Here is a 17,036-nt window from a genome sequence, read left to right on the forward strand (position 1 = left end):
CAGCCCAGCTGAGCTCCAAGGGAGAAATGGGGCAGTAGCGTGGCCTGAAGGGGAAGACGGGCAGGGGCTCTCGAAGGAGGGGGAGGGAGGAAAGGTGCCTGGGCTGGGCTGGCGGGGACTCTGTTGCCCTCACATTGAAGATGGGCAACGGGCCCCACCCCAGGGCCATGCTGCTGGGTCCTAAGGGGCTGGGGGCCTTAGTCCTAGGGTGGGGTGAGGAGTGGGCAGGCAGCATGGAGTGGACACTCCTGGCTCCCCCATCCCCATGACCCTGGCCACCCACTGGGGACTAAACAGGAGTTCCAGGGCAAAGGCACAGGCCCTCAGCAGCTGCCAGCCCTGCTGAACTAGTGTGGAAAACACTCAGCCTGGTCCCCTGGGCTCTGCTCTCCTGGAGACCTCGGCCCCCAGCTGCGCGCAGGGCCAGCTGCGCCATCACGCCCTCGTTAAGACTAATGAACCCAGGGCCTGAGCGGAGGTGCTGGTGATCAAAGCGCTCTTCCTGCAGACCCAGCACCAGGGAAATGATCCAGAAGTTGCCACCTCAGCCCCCTCCCGGCCATCTGCCGACCTCCCTGCACCCCTAATGGGCCAGGTGGCAGGGGCAGGGGACAGGGGAGGTGAACTTGGGGCTATAAAGCAGGAAGGGAGCCAGCCATCCTCACCCCTGCAGGAGCAGCTGCATTCTGAGGCGGTCAGTACTCAGGTCCGTGTCCCCCATGCTGGGCCCAGAGCTGCCTAACTGGGGCTCCAGGGTGGCTAGGAGGATGAGGGGGGGTCCCTTGGCCTGCCTTAACGTTGCCTGTCCCCCAGGTCATCGTCTCTCCACCATGGCCCTGTGGACACGCCTGCTGCCCCTGCTGACCCTGCTGGCCCTCTTGGGGCCTGACCCTGCCCAGGCCTTTGTCAACCAGCACCTCTGCGGCTCTCACCTGGTGGAGGCACTCTACCTGGTGTGCGGGGAGCGCGGCTTCTTCTACACACCCAAGTCCCGCCGGGAGGTGGAAGAACAGCAGGGTGAGCCCCCGTCGCACTCCTGTTGACCCTGCCCTGGTAGGACAGAGGTGGGCAGAAAGCTGCTGTCTAGGGGGTGTCCGTGGACTTGCTGGAAGGAAAAAGGAGGCTCTCCTGGTCACTTCCTAGGGGGAACCAGCTCGTTGCGGAAGGCTCAGGGTGGAGGAGTGCTGACCAAGGCCTTTGGGCCACACGTCTCCCCTGCTCCTCAGGTGAACGTGCACCCACAGCCCCTTGCTCGGCCCTTCTAAGACGATGTCAGCTCAGGGACAGATTTTATTGACTAGATCATATCCTGGGAGCTGAGGTCTCAGGGGCCCTGGAGAGTGTGGAGTGCCCGTCCACCTGTCTGCCAGCACCAACCCTTGGGCTCATACAGGAGTCCTGCCCCAGGGCCCCTGGGCTGTGGGGACTCAGGATGTGTGGGCAGGCCCTGGGCGGGAACCCAGGGGCAGGCCTGTGTGCCACTGCCCTGGGACCAGAGAACAGCTGCAGAATGTGTAGACTCCAGAACCCTGTGTCCATACCCAGAGGCCTGTCCCCATGGACAGTCCTTCTGCCTGGGCCCAGCTCAGGTGGGGATGGGGTGACCCAGGGGTGGGGCAGGCAGGCACGCTGCTGCTTCTGACTGGGTGGTCCTGTGTCTTTCTCACCTCGCTGCTGCCTCTGCTGCCCCTGACAGGAGGACAAATGGAGCTGGGCGGGGGTCCCGGGGCAGGCCTCCCACAACCCTTGGCGCTGGAGATGGCCCTGCAGAAGCGCGGCATCGTGGAGCAGTGCTGCACCAGCATCTGCTCCCTCTACCAGCTGGAGAACTACTGCAACTAGGGCCGCCGGCCGCCCGCCCGCTGCCCACCTGCACCGTCCAATAAACCTGCAACGAGCCCTGAGTGTCTGTGGTGTGTCGGGGAGCCGGCTGGCGGGGTGGGTCCACGCGGCGTGCCTGGGCCGTGGTGGCCTCTGGGGGCTTACTGGTGCTCTCAGCAGAGCCTCTTCCCAACCTTCGTCCTTGCTCACTGGGCATCAACAGGGGTCCACGCTGGCCCAGGCCCAGGGCAGTGATGTCCCTCCCCCTGTGGCCTACGTGTAGGAGGAGCACCCCTCCTCCCCTGTGGGATCTCTGGGAGGCCGAGGTGATGGGCAGCAAGGAGCTGCCTCCTCCGGCTATATAGCCTGGGACCTGGAGGTCCTCAGAGAGCATCTGGAAGAAAGTGGACAAGGACATTCTGGCAACTGCTCCACCTAGCCCTCCCAGGCTATTTTCAGAGACATTTTGGATGAAGTCCCTGTGAAGGAAAGCAGTTGGGCCGGGGTTGGGGTCCTGCAGAGTGAGGGTAGACAGGGTCAAAAAGCTATAGAGGCCAGGCCTGGTGGTGCACACCTGTAATCCCAGGGCTCGGGAGGCTGAGGCAGGAGGATCGCGAATTCAAAGCCAGCTTCAGCAAAAGCAACTCCGGTCTCTAAACAAAATACAAAATAGGGCTGGGGCTGGGGTTCAGAGGTTACTGGCCCTGAGTTCAATCTTGACACCAAAAAAAAAAAAATAAGACGTTATAGAGGCTGGGCCTCCCTCTGGACACCATCAGACACCCTAAGGGAGACCCCAGAGCCTTGGAGGGAGCAGGGTAAGCCAGGTGGCCCCACGGGCAAAGGACAGACTGAAGGACCTCTTGGCACCAGGCAGGGCCTCAGAAGCCCACTCCTTGAGGTGCCCCCACTGCAAGGCCATGAGATCGCCTGCCCCTGGGCCCATGCTTCCCTCGGAGGACACAAGGTCATGCTGTCAGTGCACTCTCCACACTCCTTTTGCAAAGACCTGGCAGTCACCCCTAGAAGTACCCCCAGGCCCCAAGGACAAGGCCACACTGGTTCTAGGTTTTCTAGGGGCCCCTCCTCAGAACCCTCAGTACCACGGGCTCCATCAGACTTCCAGTCTGGGTGCCACCTATTGGTCAGATAAGAACCTAGGGGCTGCTGGGTCTGGCAGTGTCCTGGAAGGTCAGCTGGTGTCCCTGGCCACCCGAAGGCCTGGAGAGCCTGCCTGCCACCCAGGCCAAACCAATCTGTACCTGACCTGAGAACTCCGCCCAGCAGGCTCAGATGGCTGGGCCTGGGCCTCTGGCTGCAGACCACCTGGGGGCCGGCCGCAGGGCTGGGAGCAGACCCCTCCAGGGTGCCAGGCCTGCTAGCTCCTCCCCCTGCAGCCCTGAGGATCCTTCCCAGGTGGTCCTTCTCTTCATGACCCCACCAGCACCCCCACCTAGAGGAGACATCCTGGGCCCCCAGCAAGCCCCGCCCCTGGAGTGGGAGCCAGGACTGGACAGGCGGGTGGACGGCTGGACACTGGACCCGGAAGAGGAGGGGAGGAGGAGGCTGGGATCTGTCCGTGGGAATACCCTGCTGTCCCTTTCGCACGGCTAGAGGCAGGGGCGTCCTGTGGAGTCGAGGTATGTGGGATGGCTGCTGGGGCGGGCAGCCAAAGCTGGGCAGGAAGGGGGCTGGCTGAGTGTGCCTGCTCTCCAGCCAGCCCCTGGTCATGTTGGCCTGGACCTTGAGGGTTGATGGGCAGATGCCCCCCCCACCAGGTGCCAACAACCTCCCTAGAGGGGATATGAGTCAGGGTGCAGAGAACCCTTGAGGGTGCCAGGTCTCCTGGGGCCAGTCCAGCTCTGTGGGATACCTATTGTGGCCAGTCCCAGGTGGATGCAAGGCTCAGAAACCTGGTTTCAGGGCCCAGATGTCCTGTGACCTGGGTGCCACCTGGGGGAACTCTGGTCTGAGGCCTCAATTCCCATGTGGTGCGCGACCCTCAGCCCGGCCTGAGGTGGCCATCGCCCTCTCCCTTCCCGAAACCTGCCCTATCTCCAAGACACAGGACCGTCCTCCCTGAGGCCTGCCACCCAGCCCCTTGCTCCCTGAGTGTGCCCTTGAAAAGGTCGGGGAGGGAGACCAGACAGATGAGAAGGCACCTCTCGACCCTGCCCTGGGCATGTATGAGAAATTTCTACCCAAGGTGACCCAGGGTCCAGGTGGCAGAGGCAAGATCACACCACTCTCTTCAGCACCATCCTGGGGGCTGACCCAGACGTCCCATCTGGGGGCAGGGGGTATGGACACTCCCTGGAGCCCCCAGGTCCATCCAACTAGGCCAAGCCCACAGACCTGGGCTTCACAATTCCCATGGGGCCTTGTGCCTCTGGGAACCTGGGCTCCTGGCAGGGGTGGTCAGCTGCGTCCAGCCTTAGTGTCAGCCTGGCTTTGGGGTTTGGGTCAGCCCAAATGCTCCTCAACTGGAGTCCCCACCCTGCTGGCCCCCTGACCCCCTAGCAGCCTCTTCCAGTGTCACCAAGAGCAGCCCACACGCCTGCCCGGTACTCAGCCTGGTCTGATTGGTGTCCCACCTGCCCACACTCAGGTGGGAACTGTTGTACCATGCTGAGAGGGGAGACTGAGTCCTGGAGCCGCACAGGTGGCCCTGCGTGGGCACACAGCGCCGTCCTTCCCCACCAGGGGCCTTCCGTCAGTGAGGCTGCCTTCAAGCTGGCTCCCAGATTGCGTCTGCTCCTGGCACAGACTGGCTGGCACCTCTGCCTGGCCCTGGGGCAGTATTTGCCTTCTCCTGTCAGCAGTAAATATTTACTGTCCTCTCTGCTATCCAGGCCTGAGCAGACCCTGAGGGGCACAAGACATGGACACAGGGAGGCCAAGGTGGACCCCTTGTCCTGAGGTCCGTGTGCCCAATAAGGGTCCTGCCCAAGATCAAGGATCGAGTCAGGACCGGGCTGCCTTTGAACCTGGGCTTCCAGAAGAGGCTCGAATTCTTACCAGGGCCAAATGCTGGGCAAAAAAATCTTCAGACAGCCTGAGAGGGGAGGGGCGGGTGCTGCCCCCAGACCCTGCAGGGCCGCCCACACCCTGGTAGCTCTTCCCTTGCAGAAACCTGTGGGCTCTGGACAATGGGGCCAGGAGCAGTCATTGCAGACACAGCCAGCAGATGGCACCAAAGCCTCATTTTTGAGGTGCTCCGGTCTGCAGGTCCCACTTCTGTCCACTGAGTTTGGGGCTGCTTTCTGCTTGGACACCACCCCGCAAGGGGTTCCCTGGCAGGCTTGCCACCCTGGACTCTGGGGCATGAGGTAGAGCGGGGAGAGAGGCTTCTGTGGGGCTGGGGTACAGCCTCAGCCCCCAGGGGCAGCTCCAGCTTGGCCGTCCAGATGTACAGGGAGCAGCTGAGAAAATATCAAGGCCTCCAATATTCTGAGGATGCCTCCAGATAGAGTCTGGCCCCCGTTTCCTGCCCCCCAGAGTCTTGGAGACCTAGAGGAGACTTCAGGATGTCGCCTTCCACCCACACCCCTATGTCGAGTGAACCAGAGGGGTGGGGGGTGAACTGTGCACGCCCAGCTAGGACCTTGTGGAGGGTCTCCAGGGACCGGGGGAGGCTGAGGCTGGGGACTAGTGGGGGTTACATGTCCCTGTCAGTCCACTGAAGCCTGAAGGCTGTGTCCTTGTGCACAGGGAGGTGGGGGCTTCAGGGACCCCAGGGTGTAGGAGGCCTCAAGTGGGGCCAGCTGGGTCAGGGCAGTCCTTTCCCATGTCCACATTCCGCCCAGTGCTGAGAGGAGAGGGAGGTCAACTCCGGAAAGAACGTTTGGGGGTGGGGGTGGCCGGGTCTGGGAAAGCAGAGAGGACAGCCAGACACAGTGCTGTCCCTTCCTGCTCCCACTATTGTTTCTGGCCTGGACTGCAGGAACAGCAAGGCAGAGTCCTTCGAAAGTGCAGCCGGCCGGAGGCGGCCTCCCCATCGTCCCCGTGTGGCCCAGTCACGCTGTGCTGGCGCCAGGCACCCTGCAGGCCCTCCCACCCGCTCCTGGGCGTCCTTGGCTTCCTCCCCTACCTCCAGGTGGCCCCTCACCCCACCCACCTCGGTGCAGACTCCCCACTTCCTCCATCTGTGCCTATGGGACCCTGTCCCTGTCACCAGGCTGCCCCTGGCAGTTGGGCCTAGTTGAGTCAAAGGGGCCCCACAAGCTCCACTCAGCAAGGAAGGGTGAGAGAAGGGGTCTCAAGGTGCCCCTGCGCTTGCAACCTGTCCCCAGAGCTGAGTGTCCGCCAGTCAGGGGCCCTCAGGTGGCAGTGCAGACCCGTCCTTTCCAAGACATGCTCAAACGTCTGGATCCAGGTGGCTGACCCCGGGCCAAGGTCACAAGAGCTGGCCAAGCCCCACTGCCACACCTGGCTCCCTGTCTTGTGCCCCTCTGAGGTGTCTTTCCCAGCCGCAGGGAAAATCCCGAGGCTCCCCAGCCTGGAGGTCTGCAGACCCTCGGCTTCTAGGAGGCCTGTGGCCCCTTCACCCAGTGGAGGCCTCGGAACCTGGCCCAGCACCGGCCCACATTCCACACAGCCTCCTCTGACCTCCACGGTCCATCTGTGTTTGTGGAAACAGCCGGAGCCGGCGGCCCAGGCGCCTGCGGCTATTCACGCTGAGAGTCAAGGCACAGCCCTCTGTTCTTCAAAGTCCACCCTCGCTCAGAACTCGGTCCCACTCCAGCCCAGCCTGCAGCCCCGACCTCCTGCCCACCCCAAGGCCCAGCATGGCCCGGGTACCTGAGGGACTCTGGGAAGTCCCCGTACCCTTTGTGGGCTGCAGGTCCTTGGCACCAGTCAGCCACATATGGGGGCCCAGCGGTGGGTCCTGGGTGGACTGAGTCCCCTGAATCTAGCTCTGGCAATGGCTGCCCAGCCCTCCCAAGGCCTGACCTTGAAGGAAAGCGTCACCTGGCAGAGATGGGAGCAGCAGAAGGCGGGTTTCCTCCAGCCATGGAGGGTCCCAGCCCAGGCCCTGCTGTGGGAATGTGGGACGGAGGCCAGGCAGTGGGGAAACAGCTGGCCGAGAAACAGCTGGGCGCCAGCCGCGGATGCAGCAGAACTCAGGACCCAGGAGCAGAAATGGGTAGGCTGGGAAGCTTCCCTGGTCCCACAGGTCCCATGGCCTGAGGAACGTGGGGCCACACGGCAGGCCTAGCCAGGGGTCCCCGAGGGTCACTGCAGCCAGGCCACCCTCACCAGGACATAACAGAGCAGGGCTTATGTGGAGCTGTGTCCTTCCCCATGGCGGGGCACAGCTGGACCTGACAAAAAGCAAGGGTGGCCACGGTCCAGGGTCTGCAATGGGCTGTGTCCTGGGGTGCCAAGTGACAGGCCTCACCTCCCAGTGCACCCCAACATTCCTGGAGCCAGTAGTGTGTCCCCACTGGGCCAGTGCAGGGCTGAAGGCTGCGAGCTGGGGCAGGCGGGTGGGGCTCTCGCCCTGGCTCTGCTGCTCATGGCTGTGTGGCCTTGGGAAAGTGACTGGGGTCAGAAGGGAACAAAAGGAGGCCCTGCCCCCTGGCTGGTCATGTCCAGGCTTGGGCATGGAGCCCCTGCAGGCCAGCACCGTGGTTATCACAGGGCCCACCCTCTGTGCCCCTAGCATCCTCCTTGGGGGACCGGGGAGCCAAGCTTCAGCCCAGCCTCCCTTCCCTCCCAGGCAGGGACAGGAAGAGGCCACAGGGGAGGTCAGCTGGGTGTCCCCAGGAAGCTGGTTACCTTTCAGGTCTGGGCCTTGTCTCCAGAGCTAAGTGCCCCTCCCTCCTGGACCTACCCAGAGAGCCTCAGGCCAGGAAGGTCCCTGGCACGGGGCTGTCCTCCCCAACTAAGGCCACACAACACGGTCGTCCTGTGGGCCAGTCCACCTGGGTAGGAGGAGGGGCTTCACGTGTGTCTGAAGCGCAGGAGAGGGAGGCCGCCACCCGTGCATGCCCTGTCCGGGCTCTGTGCCCCTTTCCTGGGTGTCTCCAGCAAGCCGCCTTCCCTCTCTGGGCCTTTGCTGCGTGGGGACAGTGCCTCGAGTCTGGGTTCTGTCCGGCTTTGGCTCTGTCCATGCATCTTCCCTTCCGGGCAGCAGCAGTCCCCACGGCTCCCAGGGAAGGCCAAGGGCAGGTGGGAGGCCAAGGTGGCCACGCATGGAGGCCTAGGCAGGTGCTCAGTGAGGGGGGGCGGCCACCTGGGGAGGGGCCTTCATGGCTCTTCATGGCACCCCAGGCCAGGGGAGACTCCCAGGACTCCCCGCAGAGCCCGTGCCCCTGAGCCTCATCCACTCTCTGGCCTAGCTGTTCTTCCTTCAGAAAGCCCAGCACCCTCTCAGGTGTCGGGTTTTACCTGAGCAGGTTGAGGAGACTTTAAGACAGGTCCCCAGGGCATGTAGCTGTGGACGGTCCAGACTGTATTTCTGTCTTCTGACGCAGCAACCAGGGGAGACAGGGCCAAAAGCGGCCTCCCAGCGAGCAGGGTGTGAAGTGGAGCATTCACTAGCAGTCACTGGTGCCTGTGCTCCTCCCTGGGGCTCTCACACCTCATGCTGGACCTGGACGGCCAGCAGGGAAAGAAGGCCACTGCCCAAGGTTCATTGGCAGAGCAGGGACTTGAACCAGGCCAGCTCCCAACCCCTGGTCTGAAGGCCTAGTGGTGTGAGCTGAACAGAACTGGCCCCTGGGCCCTGCAGGAGAGGGCTTCCCAAGTCCTGTGCTGCGTCCTTGTATACCTGAGGGGACAGCCTCACCCTGCCAGGATGCCACAGTGGAGGTCACTGGGCCATCTTGTACCCCAATGACTTGGGGCCCTAGGGGAAAAAAAATGGTTCATGCAGGAAGTAAGTACGAACCACTCCTCATCTTCTCTCAATTCCCAAGGCTTGGTGAAGGGCCCTGCGGTCACACCAAGGACAATACAAATTTGGGGGAAAGCAGGACATTTAATGAAGCTTTGGGTGCAATTTATCAAATGGCCACAAGGTGGCAGGCTTGTGCTAGATTTAGAAATTCCCACTTTGTGTGTTTTTAATTTTTTAAATTTGTTCTAATTAGTTATACATGACAGTAAAATGCATTTGGACACATTGTACACAAATAGAGCACAACTTCTCGTTCCTCTAGCTGTACGTGGTGCAGAGTCACAGGAGTCTTGGAGTCATACACTTATAGAGGGTAACAATGTCTGTCTCATTCTACCACCCTCCCATGCCCCCAGTCCCTCCCCTCCCCTCACTCCCCTCTGTACAATCCCAACTTCCTTCATTCTTCCCTACCTACACCTCTAATATGGATCAGTATCTGCTCATCAGAAAAACATTCAGCCTTAGGTTTGGGGGAACTGGCTTATTATATGATGTCTCTAGTTCCCTCCATTTACTTGCAAATGCCATAATTTCATTCTTCTTTAAGGCTGAATAATATTACATTGTATGTGTACCACATTTCCTTTATCCATTCTTCTGTTAAAGTGCATCTAGGTTGGCTCCATAGTTTAGCTATTCTGAAATGGGGTGCTATAAACATTGATGGATCTATGTCACTGTAGTGTGCTGATTTTAAGTCCTTATAAACTGAGTAGGATAACTGAGTCAAATTGTGGTTCCATTCCAAGTTTTCTGAAGAATCTCCATACAGCTTTCCAGAGTGGTTGCACCAGTTTGCAGTCCCACCAGCAATGTATCCCCAAATCCTTGCCAACGTTTATTATTGCCTGTATTCTTGATAAATGCCCTTCTGACTGGGTTGAGATGAAATTGTAGAGTAGTTTTGATTTTCATTTCTCTAATTGCTAGAGATGATGAGCATTTTTTCATATGTTTGTTGATTGATTGTGTTTCTTCTTCTGTGAAGTGTCTGTTCAGTTCCTTGGCCCGTTTGTTGATTTGTTGTTGTTGTTGTTAAGTTTTTTTGAGTTTGTTTGTTTTGGTTTTGAGGGGTTTTTTGTTTGTTTGTTTGTTTGTTTTTTGAAGGGGGGCTGTTTTTGTTTTTGTTTTTGGTACCAGGGATTGAACTCAGAGGAACTCAACCACTGAGCCATACCCCCAGCCCTATTTTGTATTTTATTTAGAGTCAGGGTCTCACCGAGTTGCTTAGTGGCTTGCGTTCACTGAGGCTGACTTTGAACTCGCAATCGTCCTGCCTCAGGCTCTCAAGCCGCGGGGATTAAGGTGTGCGCCACCACGCCCAGCTTGAGTTCTTTATATATCTTGAGATTAGTGTTCTATCTGTGGTGCATACAGTAAAGATTTTCTCCCATTCTCTAGGCTGTCCTTCATGTTATTGATTGTTTTCTTTGCTGAGAAGAAGCTTTTTACATTGAATCCATCCCATTTATTGATTCTTAATTTTACTTCTTTCACTTTAGGGGTCTTTTAAGGAAGTCAGATCCTAAGCCAATAGGGTGAAGATTTGGACCTGTTTTTTTTCTTCTATTAGGCACAAGGTCTCTGTTCTAGTGCCTAAGTCTTTGATCCATTTTGAGTTGATTTTTGTGCAGGATAAGAGTCAGAGGTTTAATTTCATTTTGCTACATATGGATTTCTAGTTTTGCCATTTGTTGAGTAGGATACCTTTTCTCTAATGATTGCTTTTGGTGCCTTTGTCTAGTATGACATAACCATATTTATGTGGGTTTGTCTGTGTTTTTATTTTGTACCACTGGTCTATGTGTCTGTTTTGTATCAATACCATGCCCATTTTTGTTACTGTAGCTCTGTAGCAGTTTAAGGTCTGGTATTGTGACGCTCCTGCTTCACTCTTCTTGCTGAGGATTGCCCTGGCTATTCCGGGTCATTCTCTTATTTTTCCAGATGAATTTCATGATTGCTTTTTCTAGTTCTATAAAGAATATCATTGGGATTATAATAGGAACTGTATTAAATCTGTTTAACAGTTTTGGTAGTGTGGCCATTTTGACAATATGAATTCTGCCTATCCAAGAGCATGGGAGGACTTTCCGTCTTCTAAAGTCTTCTTCAATTTCTGCCCTTAATGTTCTGTAGTTTTCATTGAAGAGGTCTTTCACCTTTTCACCTCTTTTGTTAGATTAATTCCCAAGTTGTTTTTTTGTTTTTGTTTTTGTTTGTTTGTTTGTTGTTTTTGAGGCTACTGTGAATGGGGTAGTTTTTCTAATTTCTCTTGCAGTGGATTCCTCACTATGCATAGAAATGCATTTGATATGTGGATATTGATTTTATATTCTGCTATTTTGATGAATTCATTTATTAGTTCTAGAAATTTTCTGATGGAATTTTTGGGATTTTTCTAAATACAGAATCATGTCATCAGCAAATGGTGATAGTTTGAGTTCTTCTTTCCTATTTGTATCCTTTTAATTTCTTTCAACTGTCTAATTGCTCTGGCTAGAGTTTTAAGGATGATGTTGAATGGATGTGGTGAGAGAGGGCATCCCTGTCTTATTCCAATGTTTTCAATTTTTCTCCATTTGAAATGATGTTGGCCTTGGGTTTAGCATATACAGCTTTTACAATGTTGAGATATGTTCCTACTATCCCTAGTTTTTCTAGTGTTTTGGACATGAAGGGTTAGGGCAGGCTGCCACAGTGAAGGTTACTGAGCCATCTGGTACTCCAGTGATTTGGGGTCCTAGGGACAAAGTTGGTTCATGCAGGAAGTGAGTATGGAGGACTCCTCCTCTTCTCTCAACTCCCAAGGATTGTGTGGTGGAGATCCCTGCAGTTACACCAAGAACAATACAATTGGGGTGGGGGTGGAGCAAGATACTTCTATGCTAATGATGCAATTTCTGAAGTGTCCACAGGGTGACAGCCTTGCGCCAGATTTGGAAATTCCCATTTTGGAAATGGAACCTCACAAATGGGACCCTGCTTCTGAATGGAGGTTTCAACACTCAACTCCATGTCCTGTTGATAATATATCAAATTTTATTTTTATATAAACATAATAGATTTACCTCCCTCAGAACAAAATGGATGCTTCAGGAAAGCATTTTAGTTTAATATGTGGCTCTGGGTGCCCATGATGCCACCCCTGGGATCAGAGAACACCAAAAGGGAGTTGTCCCCACCCAAGTTCTGTGACGCCAGGAGAGCAGCAGAAAAGAGCCTCAGACCCAACACAAGGTTTCGGACTCTAACCATACCACAACACTGCAGGGCCTCTCTCCTGTCAGGGGTAGGGTCCCAACTTCGCTCCCTGCCCACCAGCATCCTCCAAGAGCACTGTAACTTCCCACAAGGAAGAGTGTAAGAGCTTTGGGTTGTGCCACTGTAATTCTAAACAAGGCCACAAGGTGTCAGCATAAGGCCACTTAAACAGACAAATGGAGAAAATCTGGCACTGGAGATTTCTGGGCTACCTCAATTCTTTCCTGCATAAAAGAGGATCTGACCAGATTCCAGGATTGGCCTACTCTGCCAGGCCTGAGAGATGGAGACATAATGAGGTTTTGCCATGTCGTGTCCCTCAGCCCTGCATCCCAGTTTTTGTTCCTATGGTCCCTCCCACCTATGGGCCCTATAGACTTTGTCTCCTTGTGGAAGACCCATGGAATGTAGGGCTGGAGATCCCAGTCCTCACACCCAGCTCACCAACGTCCAATGCCTCTAGTACTATCTAAGTGGCACCATGGCGTAGCTGGTTTCAATTGGAACCTTCCTACCCTGGCTTCCTTTCCTTGCCCCCTTCTTGCTTAAACACCCTGGGTTACAAGATGCTGATGGAATAGAATGACCTTGAACTTGTCCAGGTGTGGGAATATACTTCAGGGCACAGATGCACTCATTGTGGAGGCTCCATGTTTCCAGGGTTTTGATCTAAGGAATGTGGGCTCCTTTCCTTTCAAACCTTAGCAGCAGACCTCCTCAAACTGAGGGCATCCCCTTTGGCAGTCCTACCATGGAATCTTGACTGGTTTGGGGTAAGTCCTTCAACCTCTCTATTCCTACTTCAGCTTGGAAAGTCTCCGTCAATATCAACAGATGACCCTGAAAGTAGCTCCTTGCAACTTTCAGCATTTTGCAGCAGACAGTAGGAGGAGGCACATGCTGCAGAGCCTCTAGCCCATAAAGTCCCAAAGCAGAGCAAGAGTCATCATGAAAAAATGCCTGTTACACCCTAATAAGTGTGGGATACTTCATGCACATCACATGGGAACCTGAGGCCTCTATGTGCCCCAGACCTGAATCAGAGTCACTAGCATCTCTGCAGCCCTCCTCATCCAAAACAAGTCCCACCTGCCCTCCAACCATGGGATAGTTTGGCTCTAAAGAATCTATATCTTTTTGGGACCCCTTCCCTTCACTTTTGAGTTATCCTCAAGTCTCAGTCTCTTCCCTGCTGAAAGCCCCATTCTCTCCACATATGTACTCTATCCTTCCCATTTAAAAAGGAGTTCAGGCAAGGGCTTGGAAAGATAAAGGGAGAGGGGAGAATTAAATCCCAACATGAGCTAAAAAATCTGGGTAAAATAAATACCCAAGGAGCTAAGGGCTGGACTGTTGGAGTGTAGGGAGGGTGGACTGGTGGTTCTCTGGGGAGTGCATATGTCTTTACCTCTTTGGAAGTCTTTGCTCTGCTTCCTGCTCTCCATCAAGGCTATAAGCAGAGGTTTCAAGTTCCCACTGAGACTTAGTCTAATCAGGCAGAATATCTGCTGCCAGCTCTGAGGAGTTGGTGCTGTGATTGGTGTTTCAGCCAGGCTTTAAAGGCTGTGAGTCTGGCCAGTCATCCTACCCAGAAGTCCCTGTGAGTGGCCAATGCTGACAGCATGTCACTTGCAGCCATGTGCTTAGTGCCTAGCACCATATATGGGGGGATAGGGGGTAGGTTAAATATGACCAGTGAATGTGAAAAAAACTCCCATATGAGTCCTCTGCCAAAATAATATAAAAAAAATGACTACACTGTGCCACACGTGTGCTGGGAACGATTGAAAAGTCATTTTATTATCATTTTTTTAACCTTTTTTTTTTCACTTAGGCCACGCCCCCTTTTTACCAGTGCCACGCCCACAGACATTCCAGGGTGTCAAGTGACTGCCAAGTGTCACTCCAGTCAAGCCACACCCCCTCCTCACCCCCTACACGCAGTCTCCACCTTCTAGCTAAAAAGGAGCACTTCCGACTTATGCCCACACCCACATACGTCCTTCCGTCCTTCCACTGGGTCAGGGATGGGCCAAAGTCCCACCCCCCAATGCACCCATGCCCTAGTGTGGACAAGTGCCATAGTCAGCTGCCCCAATACTACTGAGCTGGCGCAAGGATTCCCAAATTTGGAGGGGCTTGGAGAAAGGCGTGGAGGGGACGAGGAGGTGAGGGCAAAGCCAGTTTCAGTTGAGCAGGCGCTGTGCTCAACAGTGGAGAGGCTACCCCACTTCTAGGGGCCCCTTTATCATGCACTCTCTAAAAAAGCGCTTCACCGTTTCTCCAGCCTCAGCCTCGTCCCCTTCCACCTCCTCCTCCTCCACGTCGACCCGGCTGGAGGGTCTGGGCACCACAACCAGAGCACCCCCTGCTTTGGCGGCGACTGCTAATATTGGCCCAGCCAGCGGATCATTGTCCGGGCAGTTTCGGCAGAGAGTCTTGGGCACCAGTGATTCCCCGGTCCTCTTTATCCACCGTCCAGGAGCTGCGGGGACTACGCAGCGACTAGAGTACAGGTAACTGGCCTCCCCTCCCTTGTGCTGCACCCTCTGTGTGGGGGAAAGCTGCATTTGTAATGTGCAGGCCTGGGTGGGCTGGGGGCTTCAGACAGCCAGGAGCCTAGTCTCTAAAAGAGGGAAGACCTTCTTTTACTGGAGGGCCCAGCAGAGCAAGCTTCCTAAGAGTAGCCTCAACTTTGGAGAGGACAGGAAAAACAGTTGGAGAGGGGACTCTTATAAGGCTGCACAAAGGCACAGAGCCTTTTGCAGGAAAATAGGTTTTCCTTCTAATCTTCCAGGCCAAGCAGTAGGGGCAGGGGAGGAAGGCAGTGCTGCTCTTCCCAGCAGGGATGCACAACTGTTTCTCCAAGTGTAAAAGGCAGGGTTCTTCTGCGTGAGATTCTGCTGAATCCTCCCACCCCACATGTAGTCCCAAAGACCACCAGGACACTGTGTGGAGGGGCCAGGTCCTGAGATTCGGAAGCTGTTTCTCTTTTTTATACCACTTTAAAATTAAGCTTCCCACTGCTTGCTCCCTACACCTCTGAACACCACCGAGAACTTGGAGTGAGAAGGACCCTGAAAGGACAATGCCCTCTATCTCCCCAAAAAGGGTTTTAAAAGGGAAAGCTGCTTTTATCCTGATGGCATGTCCAGCTCCCCTGACACCCTCAGCCTCCCCTGTCCACAGAGTCAGTGTGGGGCATGTTCGTGTGTGAAGTCTTGCCCCTGTATGCTGGATCCCAGGAAACTCAATCCACCCAGTGTGGTGTTTATGGGAAGGGGGTCCATTTCCCCAGAGAAGCCCAGACCTCCCCCACCATGTCCTCCCCCCACCTTCCCAGAAGTCCCCTTCCCCCTCCCCTAGTGGCCCTTCAAATGCAGAGCCTTTGTCCTTCCATTTGTGCCCCCTCATGGGGTGGGGGTCTTCACTTCCATTCAAGTGGTTGTGTGGGAAGTGGAGGGGAGACCTTCATGTTTTGTGTTGTGGCCTCTAAGGCAGATCCTCTGTGTGCAACCCCCAGCCAGTGCCCAGGCAGAAGCCTACCCACAGCCAGGAACTGGGCTGCCCACCCAGCAGGGGGGTCTCCTGCTTTTCCATCACAGTTGACAGACTTGGCAAAGTTTCCTCTTGCCACTTTCTCCCTCCCTTGTGCTTTGAAAAGGGGGAGATAGATAGCCAAAGGGACAGGAGGGAGAGACAGTGATCAAACCCTCACAAGGTGACCCTCAGCAACCCCCCACCCTACAGCAGCCAGGGCAGAAGAAGGGGCCCCATGCTCTGGCTAGAGAAAGATTTGCAAATATAAATAGTAAAAAGGGCTGGGGTATAGCTCAGAGGTACAGCATAACTGGGTTCACTACCTAGCACTTGGGGGGAAAAGTCATCTTAAAAATATCATTTTGCTTTTCTCTAGGGGCCGAATAATCACCACTGAGCTCGTGAAGGAGGAGGTGGATCCCAGTCCCCAGCCCCAGGATCCCAGTCCCCAGCCCCAGGAACCCGCATCTCCTCCGGCTGTGCCCCCTGCTCAGCCTACCCCTCAGCCTGAGCCCCAGCAGGTCAGGGCAGCCAGAGAGCCCAGTCCAGAGGTGAGCTGCTGTGGCCTCTGGTCCAGGAGATCTCCTCGCTCCCAGAACTGAAGCCAGCTGGCTGCCAGCACCAGCCCCTAAGAGGTAAGTGTGCTGGCATCTTGGGTAGGGCAGAGGCGTCCACTGGTACAGCTCTCCTTACATCAGGGGTCCCCTTGAAGAGCTGCACCCCCAGGCACAGATGTGAATCCCCCCACTTCACAGTCAGTCAAGGTTGGAAGGTCCATTCAAAGTCACACTGCTGGTGTCTGGAAGTCAGGTGGTGGTAGGCTCCAGGTGCCTCTCTGCCTTGGGAGCTCAGGTGTGGGCAAAGCAGGTTCCCCCGCAGTCTCTGAAGCAGGCTCTGCAGCACGGAGGTCCTTGGAGACTCCTGAGAGGAGAATGGCAAAAATGGGCAGGAGTCAGAGGGAGAGGGCAGGCAGCACAGGGGCAGGCAGGGTTCCAAGTGAGCCCAGATTTGAGAAGGGGGGAAGAAAACCGAAGGGGAAAAAGAAAAAAATCTCCAGCTGGGAGACACTGGGAGAGCCAAGGAAAGCTGGGGGGTGTGAGGCCGGTGTTCTGCCTCTTGGAGCTGCCAGGCTGTAGGGCCACCAGCAGTGGCTTGACCTCTCTCTACCCACTGGTCAAAGTATGCTTCCAGCCTCCTGGCTGCATGGTGAACAGCAAATGAGACAATGACCAGAGGCATTCTGAGCACCGTGAGGGGCCTTACAAGTGGCAGTGTCATGATTCCATTGTGTTCTGGAGGCCAGCAGGGCTTCCTGTGAGTGAGTGGGGGCTGGGGGGCGGGTGGCTAGAAACAGCTTGGGGCCAGAGCCGCCTCTGACTGTGCCCGAGCAAGCTGGGTGGTGGCCACCACTTCACTGTTCAGGTACTGGGGGGGGGGGAAGGGGGGCAGGGCTGGCTCGATGCATTACGGTTGGGGCAGAGGGGGGTCTGCAGGTCTGTGCCTG

General features: G+C 55.7%; 2 protein-coding genes across 5 annotated transcripts in view; both read left to right on the forward strand.

Annotated features, from left to right (window-relative positions):
* The first annotated feature begins 570 nt into the window (after positions 1-570).
* On the forward strand, positions 571-1,899 carry Ins (insulin). Of its 2 annotated transcripts, none has more exons than XM_048807875.1 (3): positions 571-694; positions 814-1,017; positions 1,697-1,899. In XM_048807875.1, the coding sequence occupies exons 2-3, from the start codon at positions 831-833 to the stop codon at positions 1,840-1,842; spliced, it is 333 nt and encodes a 110-aa protein (XP_048663832.1). In that variant the 5' UTR covers positions 571-694; positions 814-830; the 3' UTR covers positions 1,843-1,899. The 2 variants fall into 2 exon arrangements, with proteins under 2 accessions (XP_048663832.1, XP_048663831.1); XM_048807874.1 differs by having other exon boundaries at positions 607-706.
* A 1,426-nt stretch (positions 1,900-3,325) lies between these two features.
* The window catches only part of Igf2 (insulin like growth factor 2), a 30,431-nt gene continuing 16,720 nt past the window's right edge, over positions 3,326-17,036 (forward strand). For all 3 annotated transcript variants that reach the window (XM_015503332.2, XM_015503334.2, XM_015503333.2), the window contains exons 1-3: positions 3,326-3,461; positions 14,280-14,508; positions 15,909-16,167. The gene's annotated coding sequence lies outside the window, so the exon portion shown is untranslated. The remainder of the gene's footprint in view (positions 3,462-14,279; positions 14,509-15,908; positions 16,168-17,036) is intronic.

This window comes from Marmota marmota, unplaced genomic scaffold, assembly GCF_001458135.2.
Source record: "Marmota marmota marmota unplaced genomic scaffold, marMar, whole genome shotgun sequence".
NCBI lineage: Eukaryota > Metazoa > Chordata > Mammalia > Rodentia > Sciuridae > Marmota > Marmota marmota.